The following is a 27259-nucleotide window of genomic DNA, read 5'->3' as shown; positions in this document are numbered from 1 at the left end:
GCATGTGTTTGGGTGGAAGTGGTGAAAGCCCGAGAGAGGGCAACGAATAGAAGGAACTTGGGTGCTCCTGGAAAGCAGAGCTCTAGCGATTTTCAGTCCCATTAGTGAGAGAGCCATGCAGATTCAGTAGTTTTGTTATAATTTTGAATTCAGAACTACGTATCACAGAATTGCAAGAAAGGAAAAAGGGACTGGATGGCTTTCATTGGGGCACTATAGAATTGGCTACAATGCAATCAAATAGACAGGAGGGGGATGAGGGAACCGTGGCTGTGGCTTGGGAAGAACCAGCAAGGATTTATCTAGATTTCCATGCACCCATTTTGTAAACCACACAATGTTTCAAGTGCATTAAATTTATACATAAGATAAGTTGTTCTAGCTGTGCATGGCTCTGTGATGAAAACGGGGGTGAGTGGAAGTGTTAGTGGGATAGTTGGGAAGCCAGATGGAGAAGTGTCTATGGTGGGGGTGATAGTAATCCAGAAGCACCAGTTATCTTTGTGTTATTATGGGTTCTACTGTGTTTGGGTAGGGATGAGGGCTACCTGGGGTGTGCTGGCCTAAGGGCAATCCCTAGGGCTAGGAGGGTAGCAATGGATGCAATCGAGTGGAGTGGTGTGAGGATAGAATAGGAGTCTGCATTTAGTGTGCTAAACTTTGTGGATCATCGTCTCAGATGCTTGTGGTGTAAAAACATTGGAGGATTTAGCAGTGAAGCATTAGTAAGGGATGGGAAGGGTGTGAGGAGAAATGGGGTGAGTGATTCAAGATTTCTTCAGGTGAGCTTGTCAAGCTTGCTTTGTTTCTGGTGGTAATGTTCAGATCCAATGTGTGAAAAAGGTGTGGGAAACTGAGCAAGGAAACCTGGTACAGATTGAGGTGTTTTTGGTAGTGGTGCAGCCAACTGCTGTTCTTAGTAGTGTGAAGAGTGATGGTGTCATCACTCTTTTCCTGGGGGTGGCTTCTCCCCATGTGGCCAGGGGACGGTACCCGCTACCGGATTCTGACCCTGGGTGGTGGCTATATGAGGGAGGACCACATGGGGGGGGGGCAACCCACAAAGGGAGTGTCTTGATATCGTTGGATGAGACATGGTATCCCCCTATTCTTTTTGAGGATTCCCTTTCCATTCTCCATGACCTAATGGCATATTGTTACTCCCATTCCCATCTTTGTGTAAAGTTGGTTTGTCTAATCCCCAAACTCCCATTAGGGAGAATGTATTAGAAACTGAGATGGAGAAGAGGCAGGGAATAGTGAAGATGACGCCAGAGGGAACTCGGTATCTATTTCCTCCAAGTTATTCAAAAGCTAACTTACATACCAAGCCTACTAAGGATATTTTTTTCAAACTCTACATATAAGGCTAATTTACCATTCAAAACTACGCAGACTCTACTTACAAATGATCAAGATCTAACTTCTCTTTTGGTAACAATCAAGATACTGCAACGAGGACGTCGAGCCAAGTAATGAGGATTAATGAAGACCGGGAATGCGAGACGTCCTCTAATTGTAAGCATATGATGGACGGTGGGGCATTTGAATCGTGGAGCCCGCTAACCAGTGGAAGCAGGCTGGAGAAGTCTTGTCTGGCTGTTCGGTGCCAGCCGAGGGACTGCTGGGTGGATGCAACGATCTGGGAGCCGACCGGCTCACAAGAGAAACCTAGAGAGGCAAGGTGCAGAGAAAAGTATGGCATGCGAACGCCATAGTAAGATGGACTGCCTCCTGTCGTTCGGTTGCACCGGATAGCAGCTCTTGCGCCGCTTAAGCCTAGAGGAATGCAGAGCGGGTGAGCGAGAGCCATGGGAAGCCCAGAAGCCATGAGGCGGAGAACCCAGTAAAAGAAGTAGGACACAAAGGAGTTTCTGCTGGTCTGCGGCGGGAGAAGCAATCACTGCCACAGAGAACCGGTGAGTCCACCTAAGGGAAGCGGTCACGCCGGGGCATTTCGGCAACGGTATTGAAGCCAAACAAAAGTAAACTGAGTCAGTGAGAAGGAACAAAAGATACAATATTCCTTACAGAAACTGACCATAATAAATGTAAGAGACTGTCAAGTGTGCACAGTACGCATATCAGAAAAGTCCTGGCAGGAGAATATACCCGGCAGGCCCAAGCTGCAAGTATATGAGAAAATCCCTGGCAGGAGAGAGTACCAGGCACAGCCAAGTCGGAGAGCATGCAAAGTATTTTACATGAGAGGGTCATTAGGATTACTTCCTGATATATCCTGATAAACTGTGTAGAAGTTATTTTGTATCATAGATTGTGTTGAAATATATCAATGGGGTAAAGGAACCTGGCAGACGAGCTTGCAGGGTATTTTGTCAGGGTTCAGACTACCAGCCAAGATATTGTGCATACCAAAAAAGCAGGGGCGAGGCGCGCACGCCAATTCCTGGCCAATATATAACCTGAACAAATGTCCAAAAACAATCACAGGGTTAAATCCCAATCACAGGGTTGATTCCCTTTTTGCACTGTTGTACTTCTCCAAGCGCTTTCGTATCTGCAATACTCATCCTGGAGGCTGAGTTGCCATTCAATTCAGGTGAAACCAATATAAATGCAGGTGCAGTCTCTAGGAATTATGGTCAATGTAGTGAACCCATGTAAACAATTCAGGTGACCAGTGAAAGACTCCCCTTCAACACACATCATACCCTGAGCAGGGGATGGAGGGGAAACCATGATTATTGCAAGGAAGGGGAACAAGGGAGAACAAAAGACAACAATCTTACTAGGCCCAGTGATATTGAAAACGTGCAAGTGCATTGGAGTAGGAAAGGGGAAAAGTGCATGGAAGGGGGGAGAAGTGGAAAGTGCGGAGCAAAGAAAAACAGCTAAATAATAAAATAAATAAATAATAAAGGCAACAAAACGGGGGTAGTGCAAGTGCTGGGTTTAGGCAGCAGACGGGGTATGTCTGATAAGTGCAGGAAAAAGGGGGGGGCTCTAGGGTTACAGATACAGACCCCAGTGCAGGGATTGCCCGGGAGGCAGTGCAGGTGGGTGGCAGGGTGGGCAGGTACCTGGACCCGGAAGACAGAGGGTAGGCCAGGTGCACGTTGCCGAGAGAGAAAAGATCAGAAGGGGAGAGGAGGGGCAAAGCCAGAAGGAATAGCCTTGAGGTGCTTCCAGAACCGGAGATGGTTCTCCAAGTTTCAGAGTGCCAGGGAGGCTGTTCCAGAGGGAGGACCCAGCCGAAGACCGATATCTAGCCCCAGCTTGTTTCTTTAAAAAACAACAGACCCTGAGGGAGTTAGAGAGCCAACAGCTCGAGAGGGGAGGTATGTATGCAGGGATATCTGAAGGTATTTTGGACCCAAGCCCCAGAAAGCTTTGTGGACAATGCAGAGGGTTTTGAATGTAATCCTTGCGTCCATATTGGTGGCCAATATGGAGAAGTTAAGGTGCTATTACTGTAGTAATTGCATTTTGCAAGTAAATCCTGATCACTGATCTATCTGATAATTATATGTCTCCAGTTCAAGATAATGAAAATTGCTCACTTCATGGTGCATGATCTGCTGGCACAATACGTTCTGTGGCGACAAGGAATAAAGAGACTGACCAAGTGGTACCTGTGAAGAATTCGACCATCTGCACAGTGGGGCAAGCGCTCGCCTGGGCTTTTTTGAAATTTTAAATGAAATTGAATGATGGTAGACCAACCTCCGGAAAATTTGTGAGGCTCATTCCTATGTTCACCACCCGTCATACGCTTAGACCTGTGCACTCTGGGTGTACACAGCCTACAGGCGCAGTCCCCCCTGTCATATTTAGCTGGGAAATGGCAGGAGGAGTACACAGTGCATCTCCAGAAGGGGGAGGGCCAAACCTTCCCACTGCCATGCCAAGCCTAATTAACAATCAAAGCCTCCATGGATCCGCCCTATCCATTTCTTGGTCCCTGCAGCTGGTGGCAGCGATTCACATACTAATCAGAGAGTAATTCAAACAGGCCCACATGGGGCCTGGCGGCCTGGCTGCAGAGGTTAACAAAGGAGACGGGAAATCCCAACAACCTTTCATATGCAACTGTGTCAACCTGAAGCCAACCTCCCGCCCTCATTATCGATTGACAGTGAACTGTCCTGTATGGGACTGCGTGTTTTCAGTAGTCATCCCCGCAGGGGGACCCCATTCATAAGGTACTAGTTTGTGGTTTTCAGGAGACAGAAACACTGGACACTGCAGCTTCAAGGGAGACCTGCCGATTTAATCAGGAACCGCAAGTTTTCATCCCTTTACCTTTTCTGTAGCAAAGCACTCTGGTAATGGCCTCACACATACAAGAAATTGTTGGTGGGGACCCAGGATTGGTTTATTAAGGTACACTTAGCCTACACCAATCCCTGTGGTCCATTCGGCTATAACAGAGGGATGGGCACATACATTTCTTGTGGAAATAAGAGAATGACTCCCTTCTCCTAGATGGTTCCCCAATGTCTTTCATAGTTCTTAACAAGATTTGTTACTCCCTTATGGAGGCTTTCACAATCTGTGTTTTGCACATTCTTTATCCCCCACTGGGACGATGATGCTGGTTCTGGGGTCCCTCTCAACTCAACCCTTTTGTGGAACTGGACTGGGGACTGTATCACAAAATGGTTTACTGTTCTTTCTATTTCTTTAGGGCTTTACAGTTTTAAAGGATTCTCGATTTGCTTAGCTTTGCAAGCGACAAAACAAATGACAATGGTTTTTCTTAACTTGAGGAAGGCCAAGTTAAGGTCATAAACTGAAAAGACTGGACTCTGGGCAGGATCTGGGGTTGTTCAGTCAGCAATGGGTAACAGACTGTTGTCAGAAAATGATTAGGGTGTAGCTCAATGGACCAGCCCTAGATGGTTCTGGAGTGTGCCCTGGAGGACCTCTATGTCTAGATCAACTATTGTTCTCCCGAGAACTCTGTTCTGGTCAATGATGCTGCAGAAGACCTGTTTGGTGGGTTTCTGTTTCTATGGATTTTACTCAAGAAGGTAACCCCTTGAAAAGGTTTCAAGGGCCGTCTGGTTTCCTGAGCCATACTAACAGACTTTAATCCCAACAGCCAAGGTGAGGGTTAGCTTGGTTACTTTACTGCTCTTAATCTTTGTGCGTGTTCAGCTAACATTTCTTTACAGCCTCATGAAATTATTGATGTCCTCTGAGGCTCTCTTAAGTTTCTCTTGGCCCTCACCCAGACATTTAATAATTCATGTTACCTGGTAGTTGGTGTTGGGAGTCTTCACCCGTTCGGCCTGCGTTTTCACGATGGTCAGTCGCATTTTTCCACTTTCATCAGAGCTCGCTTCCTGGGCCATGTACAGCTGGCTGTTGGCAAGAGAACCAGGGACTCAACCTTCCTTCCCTGTACAGACCGTACAGCCACCACCTCTCTGGATGCTGTTCAGGTCTGTGTAGGTGGTTGTGTGAATGGGTAGGGTTAGCAGTTTGGTCACATTTGTTGGACTGCCCGGTCCACCCACCCACGACAGGTTATGCCACCACGACCCAATCTCTGTCTCTCTGTAGTGCCGATTCTTGGCTAACTGGTACGATGCTTTCTAAGCGTCTTACAGACTATGTACTTCGGGGTGTTCTGCCACGCATCCTCTTGCTCGGCTGGACTCTCACCCACCGGGAAACTAGGTTTCATTTAAATAACGTTTGGCATTCTGCCTCCATGCGGGACGCCTATTGCTTTCTTCGTTTCTGCTTTCTCCATGGCCAACACCCCGTCGGCCTGCAAGATGTCCTTGTGCATTCCTTTGAACCACACCCTCCATGTCTCTAGTTTCAGCTTCTCAAGCCTGCCTTTGGGTTTTTCGGTGCCATCGATCTCTCTAGTTCTTGATTTCTTCCTCTGCCTCGACTGTTCTCTGTCTCGTTTGCTCTCCGGTACTCTCCCTGATGCACTCTCCGGTATTCTCCTCAGTATCCTTCCGCCTTCATTTGTTCCTTACACCCTAATATAGTAGAGCCCACCCTGACGTAACGTCCATTACATTGACTACAGCTAAGGTTCAGATACTATCGTCAGCCTACCAGGTTGGGGTTAAAAGGTCTTTACCTCCCTATTGCATCCCTTATCCCAAGGACCGTAGTCTCTCTCCATGAGATTCTCCGCATGTTACCACCCCTATGGGGACTATTAGTTAGCGGTCTCACCTCCTTAGCCTCATGGAGTGGAGTTCTCCCCTTGGGAGAAGTGGCGCCATCCGAAGGATCGTTGCAGTTCCCAATAGGACACTGCTGATTAGTTTCATTTTATTCCCCTGTTGGTATTGTTTGTAGATTAACACTATTGGCTATTTGTTCAAGGTCTTTTTGAGTAATGGTACCGATTAAATAATTCAGAAGGATAATGATACTTAGGCATAATGTACACAACAGCATCCTACAGATAGTGGAAGTGACTTGATTTAGAGTATATTTATTCGTATTTTATTTTATTTATTGGACATTTGTATGGCACCTATACAGCAGAAAGTGTTTCCAGACTTTTACTAGTTTGTTGATGTATTGTATGCCATCTGGTATAAGCAAATAAATGTACAAGTACACTGAAAGACTTCTCCCACAGGTTCAAATGAACTGCATATCTGTATGCCAAACTGTATTTAAGCAAATACTATTCAGAGATTGCTCTCCTTTGATCGAGGCAGACTGACTTCTCACAGTTCCTACATGAAAAGTGTATGACATGTGTTGGGAAGGGGGTAGCCCTGTCCCCGCCCCCCCTCCCCCAGGCGTTGTAAAGTAGGACGAGATGCATTCGAGGTACTGTGATGAGCCTGGGGGGTTGGGGTTGGGGGACAGTCTTCCCGTCCAGCAGGATAAACATTTAAACATAAAAAATGTACCCTTACTGATAGTTCTCCTTTTAGAAGAGTGAACACAGACATGGAAGGTGAACAGATATCTAATTCTATAAATCTGTCAACTGATTTTAGCACAGTAAGGTTTCTTTAATACGGAAATCCTAGGACTTAATCTGCCGCAGTACAAGATTTACCACTCATATTGTGTAGTTGTATATTTCAACAGCGAGTATATAAATAAAAATGACAATTCTTAACAGAAAATTAAAAGTTATTATGGAAACAGGAAGAGAAAAATGAACAGTCAACTCTCGATTCATAAAAAGTGTAAATCATATATTGTCAACAAACGGTATAACAAAGAATCAATGGAATTACAATCTCAACCAAGGGCATAAATAACAGAATAATAAAAATATATCCACATTGTACATACAGAAAAGAAATTCAAAAGGTATTGTGGGATAAATGCATGACAGAAACAGTAAATCAGAGAACAAATGTCGTTTAGTTAATTCACTAAAGGAACATATGTAACAACTGATGGGATGCAGATGCCTAATAGTAGTTCAAAAGATATTTAGCATCATGGCTCCCAGGTGTGGGGACTTCTTCTTAATGGTCCCTTATGTGGTTGTTTCAAAAGCAGTTAATGCTGCAGGGTCTTTGGATATAAGATATCTTGTATTCTTGCCAACGTGAAGACTAAGTATTGGAACAGAAGAATGAGTTCCAAGGGGCAGGGATACATGTGTTCAATTGGGCTCCCTGTCTTCTTCATTTTTCGGTGGTAGTCAATTGAAATAGGTCCGCCTTCATCAGGGCTCCTATGGGGGGGGGCGAACCTGTGGAGAATATAGGGATATCAGGTGAGTGGAGTTGAGGTGTGGATGCCTATAATGGTAAGACATTGAAATATTCATTAAGAAACTCTCAGCACCGGTCGGGAAGCTTACCTGCCGGTACTTCAAATCCCAAGTTCTCAGGTACAGGCCACACGGAGATAGACACCAGGTAAGTCAGATGCAGTCATGTGAATGGCCACTTGGATGTTTTAGTCAAAAAACATACGTCTGGGTATTTTCTATAGAAAAAAGTTAAGCGGAAACGGTGTAAGCTAGTTTAAATCGAGTTCTGAAAACTTCTGTTATGTTAATAGCACATTGATGCTTAGTATCCTGTGGTTCAGCCAGGAAACGAGAAAGAATAAGAACTAAGCAGTACCTTGTATTGATGCACAGTCACTGCTTCAGTGTAATCCAAATTAATTAGGTGGCAGATACACGTGGTGCTGCAGGGCTGGCTGGTAAATGATTCCTGCAGGCACAAAGATCAAAGGCAAATTGCCCAAACCTCATTTAAGGAAGCAGGTAAATGGTGCAACGCACCAGCAAAAAATCAGATATTTTGATTAAATTGAAAATATGCTATGCGCCTCTATTTTGCAATTGCTAAAAGACAAGTAAGGTTTGGCATCCTAATTATTCAAAAAAGGAGAAGTGACTATGAGTCTCACTCCGGTATCATTATTGTCATCAGATTTACAATTGGCAAGAATAGCATTAATGTATATAGAGTGTATTGCCGCGTAAATGGTTTGCGTGCCAGCTGGGAGACACAGCCAGATCAAAAGAAACCCGTTTTAGAGTGCGAGCGTATGCAGACGCTCATCTATGTAGATGGCACGGTTCGCCTTGAATGGCCGCCTCGCTTACCTGAAAGTGCGGCTTATAGAAGGCACTGCATGAGTCAGCATAAGGCACGTGCAGAGTCAGAGCTCGATGCACGCCGACACGTCCGTCCCACTTGGAATGAGGGGTGTGGGAATGCAGCGTCATCGTACTGATATGCTTGTTGACATGGCGTGCGCGCATGCGCTCTGGTAATGTTTAAATGATTGTAGTCATGACAACGTTAGATACATGCCGCTCAGGGCGGCAGAGAAGCGAAAGGCAAAGCTTTCTAATCTTCATGTTGCTACACACTAAGTCATGGCAGGCGGCAGTGGCCGCGAGTAGAGATTGTTGTATTCACTGAAAGCTTTAGGAGGTTACAACGGTCCCGTTTGAAATCGAAAGTGAGAGCACCCCATATTGTCCTGTCCAGCAGGACCCTATGCTAATATAATCAATTATAGTGTATTCATATAGTGTGGCCCAAAGTGTGGGCGACATCACTATTTTGTGTAGATATTAATAATCCTAGGTAGAAGAGAATGCTTGCACGGTAAATGCGGCAATACGTGCACTAGGCCCAGATTCATGAGGCCACAGAAACCTCCAGTCATGCCCGAGCTCCCATGAGGACAGTTCGCACCCCCCACCCGCCGCACTGTTTATTCATTGTTCTTGAAAGTGATGCAAAGATGTGTCTTTCACCCAAGAGGAATGTGCCCCACAAGGCTGCAATCAGAGGCTGGCACCTGGTGTGCATGTTATCTCACTTTGGCCAAATCATGACCCAGCCCATTTCTGAGTGACCACGAGCCCATATAACTGACTGAACCCAAAGATCCCTGAATTCCATGACACTGGGTGCCCTTTAACCACCAACCCCAAAGTAACAACTATTGACATGTTCAAAGAAGATGGACTGGGTGTATTGTTGAAGCGACAATCATGTGATTTGTATTGCAAGGGGCTGGGAGGGATGAATTGTAGTTCAAAACGAGGGTGGAGACCTTGGAGCTGGATGGCGTGGAGGGAGTGAGTGAAATGTGTGTGTGAAGATGGTGTCCCGGAACCTCCTGTGTGTCCATTTTAAGGTCTGCTAAGTGCACAGTATGAGTGATAAAAACAAGCGGAATAGTAGGAGTAGAATTAATTTGTTGTTTGACCTTCAACGTAAGAAGATGAGCCCTGCAGCACCCACGTGATGGAAGATGGATGGGCTGGGCTGGGACCAATAAACTGCTATCCCGTATGGATAAAGGCAGCACCTGTATAGGGTACATCCAATCAGCCACGTGGGTTTCACTGTGTGTTGTTGTGTCACTATGACGCTGTGTACCTTTAAAGGTTTCTGCTTGTACCTCTTTTTGGCAGCAGAGTTCTTTGCTGTTGCTCTCATCTGCTTGTGAATTAAAACGTGTTATCCTTACAAGATCGACTTGGGCCTTTCTTCACTAGCAGGTTGTATTTTCTCTGGTGTGAGCGTTCAGGCGCTTGCTTGCATAGCTTGCATAGCTTGCTTTCACATGCAAGATGCACACTTGGGTTTTAAGTTTGGTTTCTGCTTGTACCTCGTTTTGGCAGAATTAGCAGCAGAGTTCTTTGCTGTTGCTCTCATCTGCTTGTGAGATTAAAACGTGTTATCCTTACAAGATCGACTTGGGCCTTTCTTCACTAGCGGGTTGTATTTGTTGTGTGAGTGATCAGGCTCTTGCTTTCACATGCGAGAAGGACACTTGGGTTTTAAGTTTGTCACAAGTCGCCATTTTATTAAATAAAAGGGATGAGACAAACTCCTAGCTTTCCCTAGCCTAACGGAGGCTTCCCTACCTAACAAACTAAAGCTAAAGGAAATTGGCCTAATGTTCAAAATATCTGTCCCTTACACTGATATATACAACAAATCATACATGAATCATTTGGCATTTAACTTCCCAAAAATAACATTGAAATTCAAAACACAAAAGGTTATAATTAAGTATCATTGTTACCTGGGTTGGATCCCCTTCCCCTGGAATAATTCAGGATAAGTCCGATTAAAGTTCAGTTTCAGTAAATTTCCTTTCATAAACTAAGTTTCACTCCAAGTAAAAATAAAAGTTCCTTTCCATTCGATATATTCTGTACTTGGCAAAGCAACTTTACTTTCCCTCCACTTTTCCCGTTGAAAGTCAAAAACAATTGTTCTCTGAAGGTCAAACAATATTGGCTCCTTATAAACAGCTTCTTAGGATGATTATGCCACCATACCACATTCATTAGACTTAGTTATTTTCTTCCTGGTCCACTTGCCTGCCAGGACTTCCTCTAATTATCCCTCTCCTGGTTTAATCTCCTGCCAGGATAAACAAAACTCCTACTTTTACAGCTTGCATTCTGTGGCAAGGCTTACTAACACAATTAGCAAATCATTTCTTCAACATGCAACACAAAAAGACAACAGTTTTCACATGGATCTGTTTGCCATAGGCAATGCAGGATATACTTCTCTCCCCCTTTGTTCCTTGTCACAAGGAGAGCTTTTTCCTGCTGTAGCTGTCTTTCTTTAACACAAACTCTTGGCTGTTGCTAGTGTGGTTTTACAACTCCCTCCATCTGGGTATCGTGATATGGGATTATTGAATTTCACTTGCCCTGATGTCACTCTCAGCTTAGGTTGCCTTTGGCAATGTATGTTACAATGTCCCCTTTTTTAGATATCCCTCTTCAGGGACGTTGAATCTCCTTTGATTTCTTATTGCACCTTTTTTGCTTGGGCAATGCAGTTTAAAATATTCTTTTTCTGAATATCCCCCAGTTTGGTTTTGGCAATGCAGGTTACAATAATCTCCAATCTTACATCTCATAATAGGAGAGTTGTGCCCAATTCGCTTACATTCAAATGTTCAGTATTCAAACAGATCCAGCGGTCTACCTCTGAGTGTCCTGGGGTCACCTGCACTAGGCAAACTCACTGGTCTTTCCTGGTGTCTCCTTCTGACACGCTGACACTGATTCTTCATTCGCCGTGACTTCTGCAGATTTTGACAGCTCCCGCCAGCATACCACGGCTCGCGCTGTCTTAATCTGGAGCCTGCACAACCCTGAACGCTCACAGGCGAACACCATATGCCAGAGTGGGTTGTAGGACGCAGGGAGATTCTCTCTCCCTCGGGGGTCATTAGCACCAATACTGCTTCCGACTGTGCTTCCTCTGCATACATTAAGGATTCCATCCTTCTCCAGGCTCTCTGCGTGGTGTTCTGCTACTTTGATATGATATGGAATTTGTAACGCGCCTATACACAATTTTTTCAAGGCGCGACGAGGCCGGGGGGGGGACAAGGGGAGACACACAACGATCCTACTAGGCCAGGTGTCATTCAGATCGCGCAAGTGCAAAGGGTAGAGGGAAAGGGAAAAGTGCAAGGGGGAAAGGGAGAGGGGAAAGTGCAATACAGGGTTAATAGCATACAGAAAACAGGATAAATAACAAGGGCCAGCTGGTGGAAAGTGCGAAGTAAGTGCAGACAAGTGCTGGGAAGGGGGGCTGTAGGGATACAGACACAGTCCCGTAGTGCAGGGGTTGCCATGGAGGCAGTGCAGGGGAGAGTGGCTGTGCCAAGGACCGAGAACGGTGAGTGGCCCAGTTGCAGGTTCAGTGCAGTTTCAGTAGTATTAGCAGGGGAGAGGGGGAGAGAAAGCGGAGGCAAAGAGGAAGGTTTTGAGGTGCTTCCGGAACCGGAGATGGTTCTCCTCAAGTTTCAGGGAAGCAGGAAGGCTGTTCCAGAGGGAGGCCCCTGCAGCGGAGAGAGATCTGCCCCCAACTCGTTGTTTGGAGAAGCGGCTGACCCTGAGGGAGTTGGAGGCGGATGAGCGAATAGCTCGAGAAGGAAGATATTTAGGAAGATAGAGTTGAAGGTATTTTGGCCCAAGGCCCCAGACGGCCTTGTGGACAATGCAGAGGGTTTTGAACTTGATCCTCGCAGTCACTGGGAGCCAGTGCAGTGATTTCAGTCCTTGGGAGATACGGTCCCTGGGCTTGAGGCCAAGGACAAGTCTCGCAGTCCTGTTCTGGATGAGTTGCAAAGGGCGGAGAGTAGAGGCGGGCAGATTTAGATAGAAGCTGTTACAGTAGTCCAGCTTCGAGAGAACCAGGGCTCTAGAGACAGTGAGCTTCTGGGGGAAGGAGAGGAAAGGAAGGATACCTCTGAGGAGGTGTAGCTGGTAGTGTGACTTCTTAGAGATGTCGGATATGTGAGGAGAGAAGGAGAGTGTGGAGTCGAAGATGACCCCAATGTTTTTTGCCTTGCAGGTAGGAGCAGGAAGAGGGCCAAGAGAGGCCGGCCAGAGAGCTGCAGAGAAGGAGGGAGTGGGTGTACCGATGAGTAGAATCTCAGTCTTACTGGCATTAAGGCAGAGGTCATTGGCGGCACACCATTCCTGGATAGCAGAAAGATAGTCACAGATGAATGAAGGAGAAGAGGAGGTCGAGGGTAGCCTGAAAAGAGCTGGTTATCATCCGCATAGCACTGACAGTTGGGGCAGAGAGCAGCGATGCGGTGGGCGAGAAGTGCCAGATACTGGTTGAACAGCCAGGGAGAGAGGTTAGATCCCTGGGGGACACCACAGGTAGAGAAAAAGATGTCGGAGAGGAATTGGCGGCCTCAGTTCCTGCTTTGTTCTGCTGCTTCACCTGCTATCTCCTCTGCTGTTTCCTCTTGCCTGCACCTGACAGGCCTTTGAATATTTAAAGGTCCCGCTCATGTGTGGGTCATTAGGACAACTAGACCGCACATCACAGTTTGGAAACTCTTGATCCCTCTTCCTCATCTCAGTACTAGGAGCATTGAGATCTGAAATCCATAATGTTCCTAGGTGTTTTAACTTCCTTTAATCCGCATTGCTCAGAGGATTTACAAGACACATGTTTAAGAGAACATTTTAAAGGACACATAGATTTCTCTCTGGTCTGTAACCTGAACCCCATGACGTATAATTTCTACTAAAAGTGGTAATATTGACTCCCTGTCTCTCATACACAATAATTTAGTTCTTTTTTTTTGATACCTTGGGAACGTTCTTGAGGGGAGGCATGACTATGATAACATGCCATTAAACATTCAGGCACCATGGGAACCCCATCCTCCAAATAGGAAGATTAATGTCTCTCCTGACAGAGTCGCCACATTCACTTGATATCCTTCTCCTCCCATGTGATCCTCCAAACACCACCACCAGTGTCAGGATCAGGTAGCGGCTGCCTTCCCCTGGCCACAATGGAGGAGACTCTAGGCTGGGATTCTGAGATGAGACTGCAGGATTAATCACAGAACCTTGTCATGGACCATATTCAAAACCATGTTATTTTAGATTTCATTACAAGTTAACAAGTCATTGGTTGGAACTAAGATTGGTAGCACCCTTTCCTTTTTGTGTATGGAGCTATTAAAATGCATTTGTCTCCCTGCCTAATGCATCAAGGTCTCAAAATTAATGTCTTTACCTCTTTCTTCTTCAGATGTTGGGTCTTACTAGCCTTCATGTTGGGTGTACAGTAGAAGTGACATACATCCATAATTCCTATTCACTCAAGACATTTATTTAGCGTGGACCATGCTATGAGGGGAGTTGGTGCAGCTTTACAATATGATTCAATGTATTTGTTTTATTTAATTTATTCAGCCTTTGTAAGGCGCCTATACAACAAAAGGTGTTTCCAGGCACCACAAGACAAAAAGGGGCAAGAGGGGAGATAACGAAAAAAACGGTCCTACTAGGCCTTGTGATATTCGGATTGTGCAAGTGCAGTGAAGGGCTGGGTCAGGGTGTGGGAGGGGGGGTGACAGGGGCTGGGCAAGTGCTATGGTAGGCCCCGGAGGGCAGTGCTGAGGAACATGTTAAGTGCAAGGGGGGGGTACATAGGACCTTCATGGGTTTCTGAAAGAGGGTAAACAATTAAAACATTTTACAATCTTGTAACATATGTATGGGACTGTTCTTCTTGGTTGCAGAGGAAAGAACCTCGTTTTCACTTTCCAATTTACAACCACCTTTACACGTTTCATCATTTTGCTAAGCTAGTAGAATGTGACTGTCGAACTTTCAGATGCCAAAGGTAGAAAAGGAAGGAGAGGACCAATGCATAGAGGTTTACATTTGAATGCTTTTTTTTGGGGGGGGGGGAGGAGTGTGGTGGGCAATGCAACTGAAATCTTCCTTGCTCGCCGCACCTTATCCCCCAAATCTCAGCACCCTGGTTGAGTTTCTTACAAAACACCATTCATAGAAAAATGTATGTTTATATTGAGCTTTTGATGCGCTTCACTTACTCCCATTCCACCCACTTTCCTCTGATATTTCAGAAAGAGAGTCTTAATTTAGTGTTTTTCTGACCACAGTTTCTGCGTGCATGGTGTAAAAAATGGGGCGGGGGGGGCCTTTGGCGTTTAGTCAATGTTTTGTATATCTTCATTCATTATTTTCTTTCATGGATTGTTGTCCTTCCAGCTAAGGTAGCTATTCTCAACCGAAGGTAGTTTGGTCAAATGGGGTCTGTGGTTTAATTCTAGTGTGTCAAGTAATGCCAAATACCAGTTTTCTTTGACAATAATGTTGACTGGGCTAGAAGAATGTTTTTCAATACAGAAATTTCATGTCATGAACAAAACAAGGGTTTTTGTGCTTATTGGATCCTCTAGCACAATTGAAAACCACTGAATCAATTTAAGTGTAAAGGTTCAGCGGAGAAAAGACTGGCGGTTATATCACATGATTAAGCAACACAGGCAGCAAGAATTTTCCACAAATGTTACCAAACCTTTTAGTAGATATTTGTAGCAGATGTTGAAAGAAATGTTTTTTTCTAATTTTACCACTTGGGAGTTATGCCCCTTAAAGACCGCTGTAAAAATGTAATGAAGTTGCATGTCAACCTTGCTGAAAACATGACAAACGGCTTAGGAAATTTGCCATGTGTTTAAATTAACGATCAAAAGCGTTGTGAAAGCCCTTCTGGGTGAAACCTGTGTCTGCTTTGTTTGTTAATATGCTAAAGTAGCTAGCAAATGTATTGGCAAAGTAAATATTTTATGGGAACCCAAGTTACCAAAGCTGAGACTAAGCGTTTTGGAGAAATCTTGTTGAACTATTTCTATGTATGGTTTTTGGCTTGACCAATAGGGCAATGCAATTTACAGGATATTTTCAGGGGAATGCAAGATGATCCCCATCCTCTCTGACCAGACGTGCAGCCTTATTTCGTAAGCATTCACTAGGTTGCTTTCTATGAGAATCAGTACATCAAAATCAAAGTGTAACGGTGCATAACAGGGTGACGTTTCTTGCCACTGCCTTCGTGAACGTTTTTCCTCCGTAACCCAAACCACAGCAGCCGTAAACCATGTCTTCAGATGACTGTGATAATAGAGGAAGACATTACTTTTGCCAGATAATCATGGAATACGGAGGCCTGGCTTCAAAGAGGGCAAGTCTGAGGCAGCCAATGTAAATAATATCACACATGCATCTACTACAAGAGGAAACCCTATTGAACAATTACTCTTCTCCATTTAATTTTGTTGGTGGAAAAGTCAGGTGGCATAACTCAGTGGTTGTCTTCTTTGACCTTCATTATTACAGCTTCCCGGGATATGAGCATCTAATCCATTCCTTTAATATCTGAGCAAAATGTGGGGTGACCAATAGTGCTTACGAACGACCTCCCTTCTTTGGTGACAGTGATGTTAGCTGGGGTAGTACCACCCACTTCCACGTCATTGGATTGCAGAGGTGATTGAGAAGCCTACTGGAGCCACGAGGGGCCACCTTCCCATTACGGAAATAGGGGCAGATAGTGGAAAAACTATTTTGAGGTAGTGAGGTTAAATGATGAGATTCTTCAGAGAATCAAAACCCAGGATTGGACTTTTATTGGTGTGGAGGTGATCACCCGAGAAAAATGAAGTTTGAATGTGCATGCTGTGGGTTAAAGGAAGGCACTGTAAATTATAAAATAAATCCATACTTTACACAGATTTATCCTCAAATTAATTATGTTGTGCAATTGTTTTTCTCCTTGTATTGTCAATGTGTCTTAATGCCCTCCCTACACTGGATCCATGTACCACATGGAGATATACTTAAGAAAGCCTTCGATGTGCATAATATACAGTGCCCAATGGCGCTATAACCAGTGTTGTTATTTGTATAGTCGGCAACTCAGAAATGTTCTTATTTCGTGCAGGGATTGCTGAGATCGACCCAGTGTTAAATGTTCTCCTCACAACAGCCATGTTCGTGGGTGGCTGTGTAGCCTTTATTTTGGACAACACCATTCCAGGTCAGTTTGTCAAAGATTAATCTTGGTCTCTAAAGTGATTGCATTAGCATATGATTACGTTTCTTGGTTTTATGAATGCAAGGGAAGAGGAATGGGGAATGGGTGAGGCAAAGTCATTTCATTTGAATTATCTGGTCTAAAACAGAAAGCATGCCAATAGTAGAGGCAAATGGTAGGCTGCAAATTCTTTTGTCATGGAATTGGGAGAACATTTTGAGAGCCTGTTGCATCCCCCGTTTTAACCTGAGTGGTCCATCTATAGAGGCCATAGGAAACTGAATTTGGATGTCTGGGTTTGGATCTGGGTTGGTTAAGATTTCAGGTTGGAAGCTCTGGCACCTGAAGTTCACCACAACAGTGCAACCAGCAGACTTTGCCTTTCACCTTATCTATCCTGTTCAGGGAGGAGTTACATTAGTGATTAGACTACAGATCCAATGAGTCCTCTCTACAGGGGTGCCAATTTAATAATAGTGATGACGGCTGTATGACTAATGGCAGGGGAGAGAGAAGCTCCTACACACATGACAACTTTACTTTATCTATGCTTTGATTACCAGTGAGCTATAAAAGTCTTTTAAGTGTTTGTTTTGTTTCATTTTCTGCTCTTAACATATTTTTAGGGATTGGAATAAGAATTTGATTAGCAGAAGCTAAAAGCAGCTCCTGGGTTTCAGGCATCTCCCACTAAACAGGAGCTACCCCTGGAAACCTTTTATTCTGCATTTCCACAAATGTAAATCTGACATGAGATGCAAACTATACCCAATTGTTAACTCTATATGACACGTTTTGCTTTAAATGTCTTTTGGATGTGTCCTATGTCTTCTGGATGTGCCCTAAGGCTCATTTGTACACTTTCCTAAATGCACAGAGTTAATGCAATATGAATATGTTTGTATGGCACCAGTTGGTCTAAAGAGCCAAGTGTAGCTTCTAGTAGCTGTTGGTGTCAAGCCAATCGGACTCTCCTAGGCTATAACGAGGAGCTGAATAGCCCTCAGCAATTTCAAACCCAGTGTTTATAGTTCATGTTGCATAGTCTGAGCTGTTTTCCAAGTGTTTCTGGAGGATATTTGTCATTAATGTATGGTATAATCTGACCTTGCCTGGTAGCTTGCCTGTCCCCTTTTTATAGTGGAAATGAAGCATCCTGTCCTACTGCAAACATCTTTTGCAAACCTCTTCCCTAAAAAGATCACTTGGAAAGAATAACTCCTAAGATAGGGCTCAAATATTGAATTGCCTGTCCCCACACTGAACCATATCAAGCCCTTTTCCGACAGCCGAGCATCCTGTGGTTTGAGCAACCCCTACCAACAACATATGGACACTTCGAGCTATGACGTACACACACCTGTAAACATTACTCAAAACCCACTCGTACTCGGAAACATTTCACGTTCTTAATACTCTCAAGTTTAAGCCCCTTTGCTTCTACGTATGAGATGTTCACCCTGAATATAGATGGCTGTGCCTCTGAAATTCCCAAAAAGACACATACACTAATGTTCGTTTCCGTATGTCAAGTTTAGAGGGTTTCCAGTTCTCAATGTAAGACACCTTTGAGTAGATTGCATTTGGGTAAGTAGATTGATTAATCCTTTTGGATTTCTAGCGTTTCCTTTTTTCCATTTGAGTTAGAACTTCTGATTCTATTTAAAGATGTGTTCAGGTTTTTTTACCTTGTGGCTGTTTGTTTCCCTGTTTCTGATGTCTTAATACTTTCATGTCTAGGAAGTTTAATCGGTAGAACTGTGTGCTACTTTGAAGACAGTATGAAGTATAGGTGACCTGGAAGGAGACTGCGCCTGATTCTTGCACACAAGACTTATTTTTTTATTTTTTATTTTTTATTATTTATTTTTCAGAAAAAAATTGCCCTTAACGTTGATGACACGTGTTTCGGTCCTCCAAGGACCTTTTTCAAATCAGGGCTATTGATTAGTCTTATGGTCATGTAAGAGGCCCCTGTCACATAATGTGAAAGATGAGCTTCCATATGTCATTGGGATAAATCCCTGCTGTTCAGATTAAGCGCGTACAATCGCAAAGTTGCTACAAGTCTCCCCCTTGAGAAATAAAAAATAAGTCTTGTGTGCAAGAATCAGGCGCAGTCTCCTTCCAGGTCACCTATACTTCATACTATTCAGCAAGGGGTCTTGTACTTGGCTAAACCCCCGACCTGGTGAGACGCGACTCTAAGGACCTATTGGACTACTTACATTTACGACATTCAGTTTTTTACCACTATCCGATGTCGCCAGTTTAGACCAAACCTTCTAAACCAAGGGTTTTTCATGAAACTACTTTGAAGACAGTCTTTGTGTGTGCTGATAGATCGTCAAATGTTCCAAAGAGGACTCTATAGTTGGTGATGGGGTAAAAAATAAACAAACCCCCTTATTTTTACCCGTCTACTACCGGGTATGGAAAGTCACCATACAATCATAAAGCATGAATCCAGGGCTTGCAAGGAGATTGCCTTTGCCGCTCCTGTAAGCCTTAGCCTCTTATAATGTGTGTACAAGGCTGGTTAACATGGACTGATGCTGACCCCTTAACAGCTCAGTTATATTTTATTTGGGACACTCTGCTCAGATGCGTTAAAAGGTTAACAGAATAACAATTCCATACAGTGACCCTCATTAGGCTCTCTTCAAGGCAATTATTTGCAGAGCTGTGATGTTATGACGAGAAGATAAAGGACTCTGAATTTAATATTGTTCACACTCCACTCGCCACTTTTTAAAAATGATTTTAAGACTTTTGCAAATAGGTGAAACTGCCCCCCATATGGTATTTCCCCATATGTCAGTCTAACCCCCATATGCCTAGCGTGACTCCTTTTACCAGTGAAAATAACTCTTAACCTTTATTTGTGAGCCTATGCTTTACAATACAGTGTTGTTTCTGCCTACTCCCTGTCACACTTCTTGTGCTAAACCCCCTATTCTGTTTGGGCATCAAAGGATGCATGCTTGTGAACAGACCCGAAGGCTGCTTTGGGGAGGGGGTTCAAATCTAAAAAGAAACATATCTTATCTATGTGGTACTAAAGTCACAGGTTTCTTCCACCATGTAATTGTTTAACTTGTGTAAGTCGATGTGTTTCTGCTGTATCATTGACAGGTCGTAGAAAAGAATCAATGTACTCTGAGAGCAGGGAACTATCGCTTCAGTTACAAAAAGCCTAGAAAAAGCAGAGTTCTTTTGTCGGTCAAAAATATTTTACACAGAAATTCAAACCACTATCGGATGAGGCTATTTGTATTTTTGCTTCGAGGGGATGGGGTCCTCCGACGTATTCCATATCTGACAGTAATCACCACAGTTGTGCTGCTTCGGAAAACTTTCTGCGCCGATGACGTCGATACGCTGTCCTCGAGGGCCTCCGTCGAGCCGGTGTCACTGAATGTTACAAGTAGGACGCAGGACGGCCGTAGCCTCAGTTCTGTTTTTTCCGCAAACGTGTTCGCTTCAGAGATCTCGGCGTGCCTCGGTTCTTCTGAGTTCTGTTCTTTCAGTTCTTCGAACCTGTTCGTTTTGAAGATTTCCATGATGTCTTTGTCCACCCCCCGGCTGGGTTTTAAGAAGTGCCGGGACTGCGGGTCCAAGATGCCTGCCTCTGGTGCCTCGGTGAGGACCACGACACGGATGACTGTGTAGACTGCCAGTCGCTTACATCGAAGGCCTTGCGGGGGCGTAAGAAGAAGCTTTCTGTAGGTAAGGAGGCCAAGCCCCCGAAGTCGAGATCCACTGGGGTTTCGACTGACGATTCCAGGGGCGACTCTCCGCATCGTTGGTGTAAGTCCGGGGGGGTCTCGGTCCAGGAGTAGGTCCCGCTATTCCTCTGTCTCTTCGAGGCACTCTGGAAGCGCCGGCATCGGTCGCCTTCCCCGTCCGAGGACTCCGCCCATCAGCGGGTGGCTTATCCCAACAAGTACTCCACTCCTGCGGAATGGAATTCATTACGGCAGGAGATGTTGCTGATTTTTCAGTCGCAGGGCTCTGTTCTGTCCGCGCCGTCAAGACTCCGGCCGCGACTGTGCTAGAGACACCACTCGCACGCCTTCGGGCTCGAGCGGTCAACGCAATCACCAGGCACCTTGGAGGTCCTGGTCAGACAAGGATGGTCGCTCTAGACATGCCCGTTCCCGGTCCTTTACGCCCTCGAGACCGTCGGAGCCTGTGAGGTTTTCGAAGAAGACATAGACGCCTTAGGCGCCCAGGTCGTCGAGGGACTCTCTCGAGGCTCCGCCTCCGAGGAAGCCGTTGTCGCCTTCGGTGCCCAGGCTGTCGAAGGACATGCTCGGGGCTCCGCCCTCGAGGACTTTGTCGAAGCCGTCAGCGCCACGCTCGACGTCAACGCCGATTCCATCTATGCCTTTGACGCCTTTCGAGGCTGCTTTGTTGGAGGTACCCCTTGGCACGGTGGAACCCCCGAGAAAGGCTCTGGCCAAGGCTAAAAATGTCTTTGTCCTTTTTTGTGTGCCCTCATTCCAGCCTCTGGATTATATTTCTGAGGTGGATGAAGGCTCTGAGGAAGGTATGGTTCCTGAGGAGAGGTACCTGACGAGATTTTGTCTGGTCATAGCCAGATTGAAGACCTGCGGCAGTCGTTGCGTGACGCCAGTGGTCTGGCCACCTCTCCGGAGGTGGAGTTCTGTAGGTCTGAGCCTGGCACCCATGCCGAGTCCTCGTACCTGCGCCTTATGTCGAGGGTCAAGGAATACTTGGGGTGGTCGGCACCACCAGTGGATTTTCTGCAGGATGACCTGACGGATATTCTCGACCAAGGTCCACCAACTGACCCGGTACTGCCATTCCATATGGCCTTGCAGAGAAGGGTGGCAGCAGCTTGGACTGCTCCAGAGAATCTCCCGGCAGTGAGCAAGTCTTTGCCACGAAAATACCGCCAAGCCAGTAGCGACCCCTGCTACTTGATCACGCACCCCACTCCGGAGAGTTTGGTGGTGCAGGCGGCTACGACCCCAGCAAAGCAGGCGTCGTACCCTACCATCCCTCCTGATAGGGACTACAAGCGTTTTGATGGCTGGGCGAAGAAAGTGTTTTCTTCAGGGGGTATGGCTTTACAGGCAGCCAACTCCTTGTGTGCTTTGTCACGTTTCACGCACACTCTGTGGAACTGTATTTTGTTAGTGGCTGAACATATTCCCGAAGGAGAGGAACGGGATGGTTTTCTTGCTATTGTGCAGGATGGGAAGGATGCTATGTGTCAGTCCGTTCAGTCGGGTCTGGACATGGCAGATTGTGTCAGCCGGTCCATGGCGGCGAGCACTGTAATACGCAGGTTTGCATGATTGCGGAAGTCTGGGTTTGCTCCGAATGTGCAAGCCCGGCTCCTCAACATGCCCTTTGATGGTGAACATCTTTTTGGCTGCAAGGCTGACAAGAGCCTTGAGAGGTTGCAGACCTCCAAAGCTGCAGCAAAGTCATTGAGCGCTGCAGTCCGCCAACCTCCGCCTTTTCGTCCTAGGGGACAGCAATGGAGGGGAGGTACCTTTCGATATTACTCATCCTTTGGTAAGTCGAGAGGAGCTGCAAGTCAAAGGGGCCACCGTAGGAGTACCAGAGGTGGAAAACAGGGTACTCGAGGTGCCAAAGCCGCTCGGGCAGTGGCCTCTTTGCCCTCAGGCACTGCCGCAGCCGCTTCAGCTCAGTCATGAGGCCATGTCCCATGGTTCGCCGGTTGGGGGAAGGCTGGCGCAGCATCTTGTAGAGTGGCGTGCCATTACTTCAGATGTGTGGGTTCTGGAGATCATAGCCCACGGCTACGGTCTTCCTTTCCGGCAGAGGCCTCACGACAATCCACCAGGGCATCTCTCTTTGAAGAGTCTGGATCCGCTCCTTTCACAGGAAATACAATCCCTGCTGGAGAAACGTGCCATAGAACTGGTGCCTGTAGCGGAGAGGAACAAGGGATGGTATTCCCCTTATTTTTTTATTTCGAAGAAAGACGGGGGATTGAGACCTATCATGGACTTGCGGGGTTTGAACAAGCTCCTCAGGAAGGACAAGTTCAAGATGGTTACTCTTTCTCAAGTCCTCCAGGCCCTTCAACTCCAGGACTGGTTCGTGTCTCTCGACCTCGAGGACGCTTACTTTCATGTGCCGATCCATCCCAAGCACAAAAAGTACCTGAGGTTCACGGTTGGCGACTCGCACTGTCGGTTTCGGGTCCTGCCGTTCCGATTGACCTCCGCCCCGAGGGTCTTCACCAAGCTCGTGGTGGTGGGGGCGTTTCTCAGGAAAGGGGGATTCACGTCTACCCCTACCTGGACGATTGGTTGATCAGGGCGCGCTCTCCCGAGCAAGTCCTAGATCATCTGTCCGTCACCTGCCACTCCCTTCACAAGCTGGGCTTCTCCCTCAACTTAAAGAAGTCCCACTTGAGGCCAACTCAGCGGCTCCAGTACATCGGAGCAGTGCTCGTCCCTGGGGCAGTGTTTTCCTCCCCAGGTGAAGGATCATCACATTCAGCAGATGGTGCACAAGTTTCAGCATGCCCAGAGTCTCCTGGCATTCGAGTTCTTGAGGTTGCTCGGCCTCATGACATCCTGCATTCTTCTGGTGCCAGAGGCCAGGTTGCGGATGAGATCTCTGCAATGTGCTCTCAAGGTGCAGTGGTCACAGTCCTCCGATAGGATGTCGGACCCCGTTCAGGTGCCGCCCTCGGTCGCCCAGGACCTCCTGTGGTGGGCTGTAGAAGACAATCTGATGGGGGGGGGGGCTCCATTTTGGCTGACCTGGCCGGAGGTGACGATCGTGCCGGACGCATCGCTGACGGGATGGGGAGCTAATGCCAACGAATTGACAGTCAGCGGTCGTTGGTCTCCGTCGGAGTCCAGACACCATATCCATCTGTTGAGCTGAGGGCTGTCAAGCTTACCCTGAAGGCTTTTCTGCCGACTGTGCGAGGGAAGAATGTACTGATTCTGACGGACAACACAGTGGCCATGCACTACCTCAACAAAAAGCGGGGGGGGGGGCAGGGTCACTTCCTCTGTGCAGGGAGGCGATGCAGCTCTGGTTCTGGGCCATCCAGCAGGAAGTTTCGATCTCAGCAGTTCATCTGGCCGGAGACGAAAACGGGACGGCGGATGCTCTGGGCAGGCACAGCGCAATCTCTCGCGAGTGGGAGCTGGCTCAGGAGATTCTCATGGAGATCTTCGCCCTTTGGGGGACCCCTCAAGTGGATCTCTTCAGTGTCAACTGGAAGTGCGAAAGGTTCTGCTTGCGGGAATTTCCTCCAAAAGGGGCCTTAGGAGACGCGTTCATGGTGGAGTGGTCCTTCCCACTGCTGTACCCGTTTCCTCCAGTCCCTGTCATCCCGCAAGTGCTGCGGAAGTTACGGAGGTTCGGTTTCCGGATGATCCTCATTGCTCCGGCATGGGCTCGGAGAACGTGGTACCCGGACCTTCTAGACTTGTCCATCTGCCCTCCACGTCGTCTTCCCTATCGAGACGATCTGCTCTCACGGGAGGGGAGGTCAGGTTCTCCATCCAGAGGTCAGATCCCTCACCTTCACGCTTGGCTTCTGAAAGGTTGATGTATAAGGATTGGGACCTCCCTGAAGACGTGATGGAGGTGTTGCTTTCGGCCAGACGGCCTGCAACCCAGTCCCTGTGCCGTTGCCGTTGGAGAAAGTTCTGCGACTGGTGCAGGGTTAAAAATGTGGATCCTTTTTCATGTGACATTCCTGTGGTTCTGTCTTTTTTGCTTTAGTTAGCCCACAAGAGCCTGCAAGTGGGTACCATTAAAGGTTACCTGGCGGCGCTGTCCATATTTAAGCGCTCGTCCGAGGAGTGTTCTTATTTCAAGATTCCTTTAATTTCTCAGTTTCTAAAAGGGCTCACTGTGTTTTTGCCGTCACCTTTCCAGGTGCTTGGGTGGGATTTGAACCTTGTTCTAAAATTTCTAATGGGTGCTCCATTTGAGCCTTTACATTCTTGTCCTTTGGGACTGTTGACTCTTAAAACTGTATTTTTAGTTATGGTCACTTCCGCCCGAAGAGTGAGTGAGTTGCAGGCACTTTCAGTTAAGCCACCCTTCACTGTGTTTCATAAGGACAGGGTTGTCCTTCGAGTGCGTCCTTCCTTTCTTCCAAAAGTGGTGTCGGAATTTCATTTAAGCCAGAAGGTCATTCTTCCGGCATTTTATCCTCCTCCGCATCCTGGTAAGGAAGAGGAGAGGCTCCATAGGCTGGATCCTAGGAGAGCTTTAAGTTTCTACATTTCACGCATGTCCCGGGTCAGAGTGGACGATCAGCTCTTTATAGGTTACGCTGGAAGGCGTTTGGGACAAGCTGTTACTAAGCAGACTATGTCTAGATGGATTATTTTGGCAATTTCTGAATGTTACCCCTTGGCGCTTATGGACCCTCCGGTTGGCTTAAGGGCCCATTCTACTAGGGGTATGGCTGCCTCTACTGCCCTGCAGAGGGGTGTTCCTATTCGAAACATCTGTGAAGCAGCCACTTGGGCTTTGGTCCATACTTTTCTACGACACTACTCCATAGATTCTATCCATGGGCAGGATCTGGCCTTTGGCAAGGTGGTCCTTTACTCTGCAATTTGATTGGACATTCTAAATTTCTATATTCTAAATTCTTTTTCCCTCCTCCATACGTTGGTACTGCTTTGGGAGTCTGTCATAGATATGTAATACGTCAGAGGACCCAATACCCTTGAAGAACAAGTTACTCTCTTACCTGGTAACGTTCTTTCGATGGGATGGTCCAAAGACGTATTCCATATCGCTCCCTCCCTACCTGCCCCGCTACAGAATTTCTTAAGCGATTGCAGCTTACGTTTCCTCAAGGCTTTCTGTGGCCATACTGGCAGTAGTTTGGTGCCACATGTTCCGGTGGAAAAAACTACAACTGAGGCTACGGGCGTCGTGCGTCCTAATTATAACATCTGGTGACGGAGGCCCTCGATGACAGCGTATCGACGTCATCGACGCAGGACGCAGACACCGAAAATGTTCCGAAGCAGCACGGCTGTCGTGATTACTGTCATAGATATGGAATACGTCGTCGGACCATCCCATCGAAAGAACGTTACCAGGTAAGAGAGTAACTTGTTCTTTCGTACACCGTTTCTATAGTATTGAAAAAGTTAGGAGTTCCGGTTCCTTCCAGCTAAAGAAGGGAAATTAATTGATGGCTTGAAGAAAACATTTCTTTTATAAGTCAGCCTTAACACTTTGCAAGCAATACTAACTATATGTGTGCTTCAAATATGGGAGCATCATAAAAAATTTAAACACATTCTAGATGCCGAACCTCCCATACCCTTTGCACAAATTGTGAGAAAGCAGAGGCTATAGCTAAATGCATTGACTGTGAGCTACCTTCAAGTCTGGTTGCAATGTTAATATGAGACACTTGAAACTTTGAAATCAGGCATTTAACACACCCCCAGTGGCCCCACCCGATGATAGTTCTATTTCATTACTCCACTCGTGAAATATTAATCGCATGCAAGCCCAAAGGGATGTTAAGTAAAAGCTGCTATAAGTCATATTGAAAGAGCCTTATGCTAAACATCACCTTCCTCATCAGATGCATACTTTATTTAGAATGATATAGGTTAGTGCAAAATTGCCATCCATGTTCAAAAGGGATACTGTAGAGCATGCGTCCAACGGCCTTTGACTGCTGTCCACCATATCTCTCACCATTGGGTTTTTCTCTGCAGGCCACCGACGCAACAGTGCAGAAAACTATGTGCTGTCATTTTCATGGCAGCCGTAATTTTGATCAGGTAGTATACAACTTCAGTAGGGGCTAGAATATTTTCCTCTTTAAATTTCATGCTGGATCAAAAGATTTGCATTTGCAATATAATGTTCTAATGGTGCATTTATTTAGTGGGGCAGAGATGGGTGAGGTTAAAAGTGCTTTATGCATATTTTTAGATTTCGTCCTGTCAAGAAGATTTCTCGTTTGTCATGCCGACAGGGGCAGCACATAAGCCCTCAGTTAGAATTAGGTGGAAAGACATACCAAGTGTGGTCACCCCCTTCTTTTTCCTCTGGAGATGGAAACTCTTTTGGTGGCAGTTCAACAGTCTTAGGAGATCAAGGGGGCACTGATAGGTGTCAAAGATTCCAAAACAATCTCGTATTCAGGTGACTTATTGACCATGGTCACAGATCCTGAAAGCCCTGCCCTGCCTATTTTTAATCTGTTGTAGGAAGACAGGTGAGTTTTGGGTCATAAAATGAATTCGTCTAAATCGGTGGTTATGCCAATGTAATATATCTTTCAGGGAGCACTTTAGAATGTGCAATCTCAAGGGGGCTGGTGGTCCGATTTAAATACGTTGATTGGGAGATGCAACATAATTTGGGTAATAACTTGAATGAAGTGAATGCAGAAATGAATGGGATATCAATAGGTGTAACCAGTTACACTTGTCCGA

General features: G+C 46.1%; 1 protein-coding gene across 1 annotated transcript in view; it reads left to right on the top strand.

Annotated features, from left to right (window-relative positions):
• The window catches only part of SLC23A2 (solute carrier family 23 member 2), a 1453080-nt gene that overhangs the window by 1309022 nt on the left and 116799 nt on the right, over positions 1-27259 (top strand). The window contains exon 16 of the mRNA XM_069618873.1: positions 16713-16808. Within this exon, the coding sequence (XP_069474974.1) occupies positions 16713-16808 (96 nt within the window). The remainder of the gene's footprint in view (positions 1-16712; positions 16809-27259) is intronic.

The sequence above is a fragment of the Ambystoma mexicanum genome, chromosome 10 (assembly GCF_040938575.1).
Source record: "Ambystoma mexicanum isolate Mex_15411 chromosome 10, UKY_AmexF1_1, whole genome shotgun sequence".
Taxonomy (NCBI): domain Eukaryota; kingdom Metazoa; phylum Chordata; class Amphibia; order Caudata; family Ambystomatidae; genus Ambystoma; species Ambystoma mexicanum.
The sequence above is the reverse complement of the archived record's forward strand: the minus strand, read 5'-3'. Positions and strand labels throughout refer to the sequence as shown.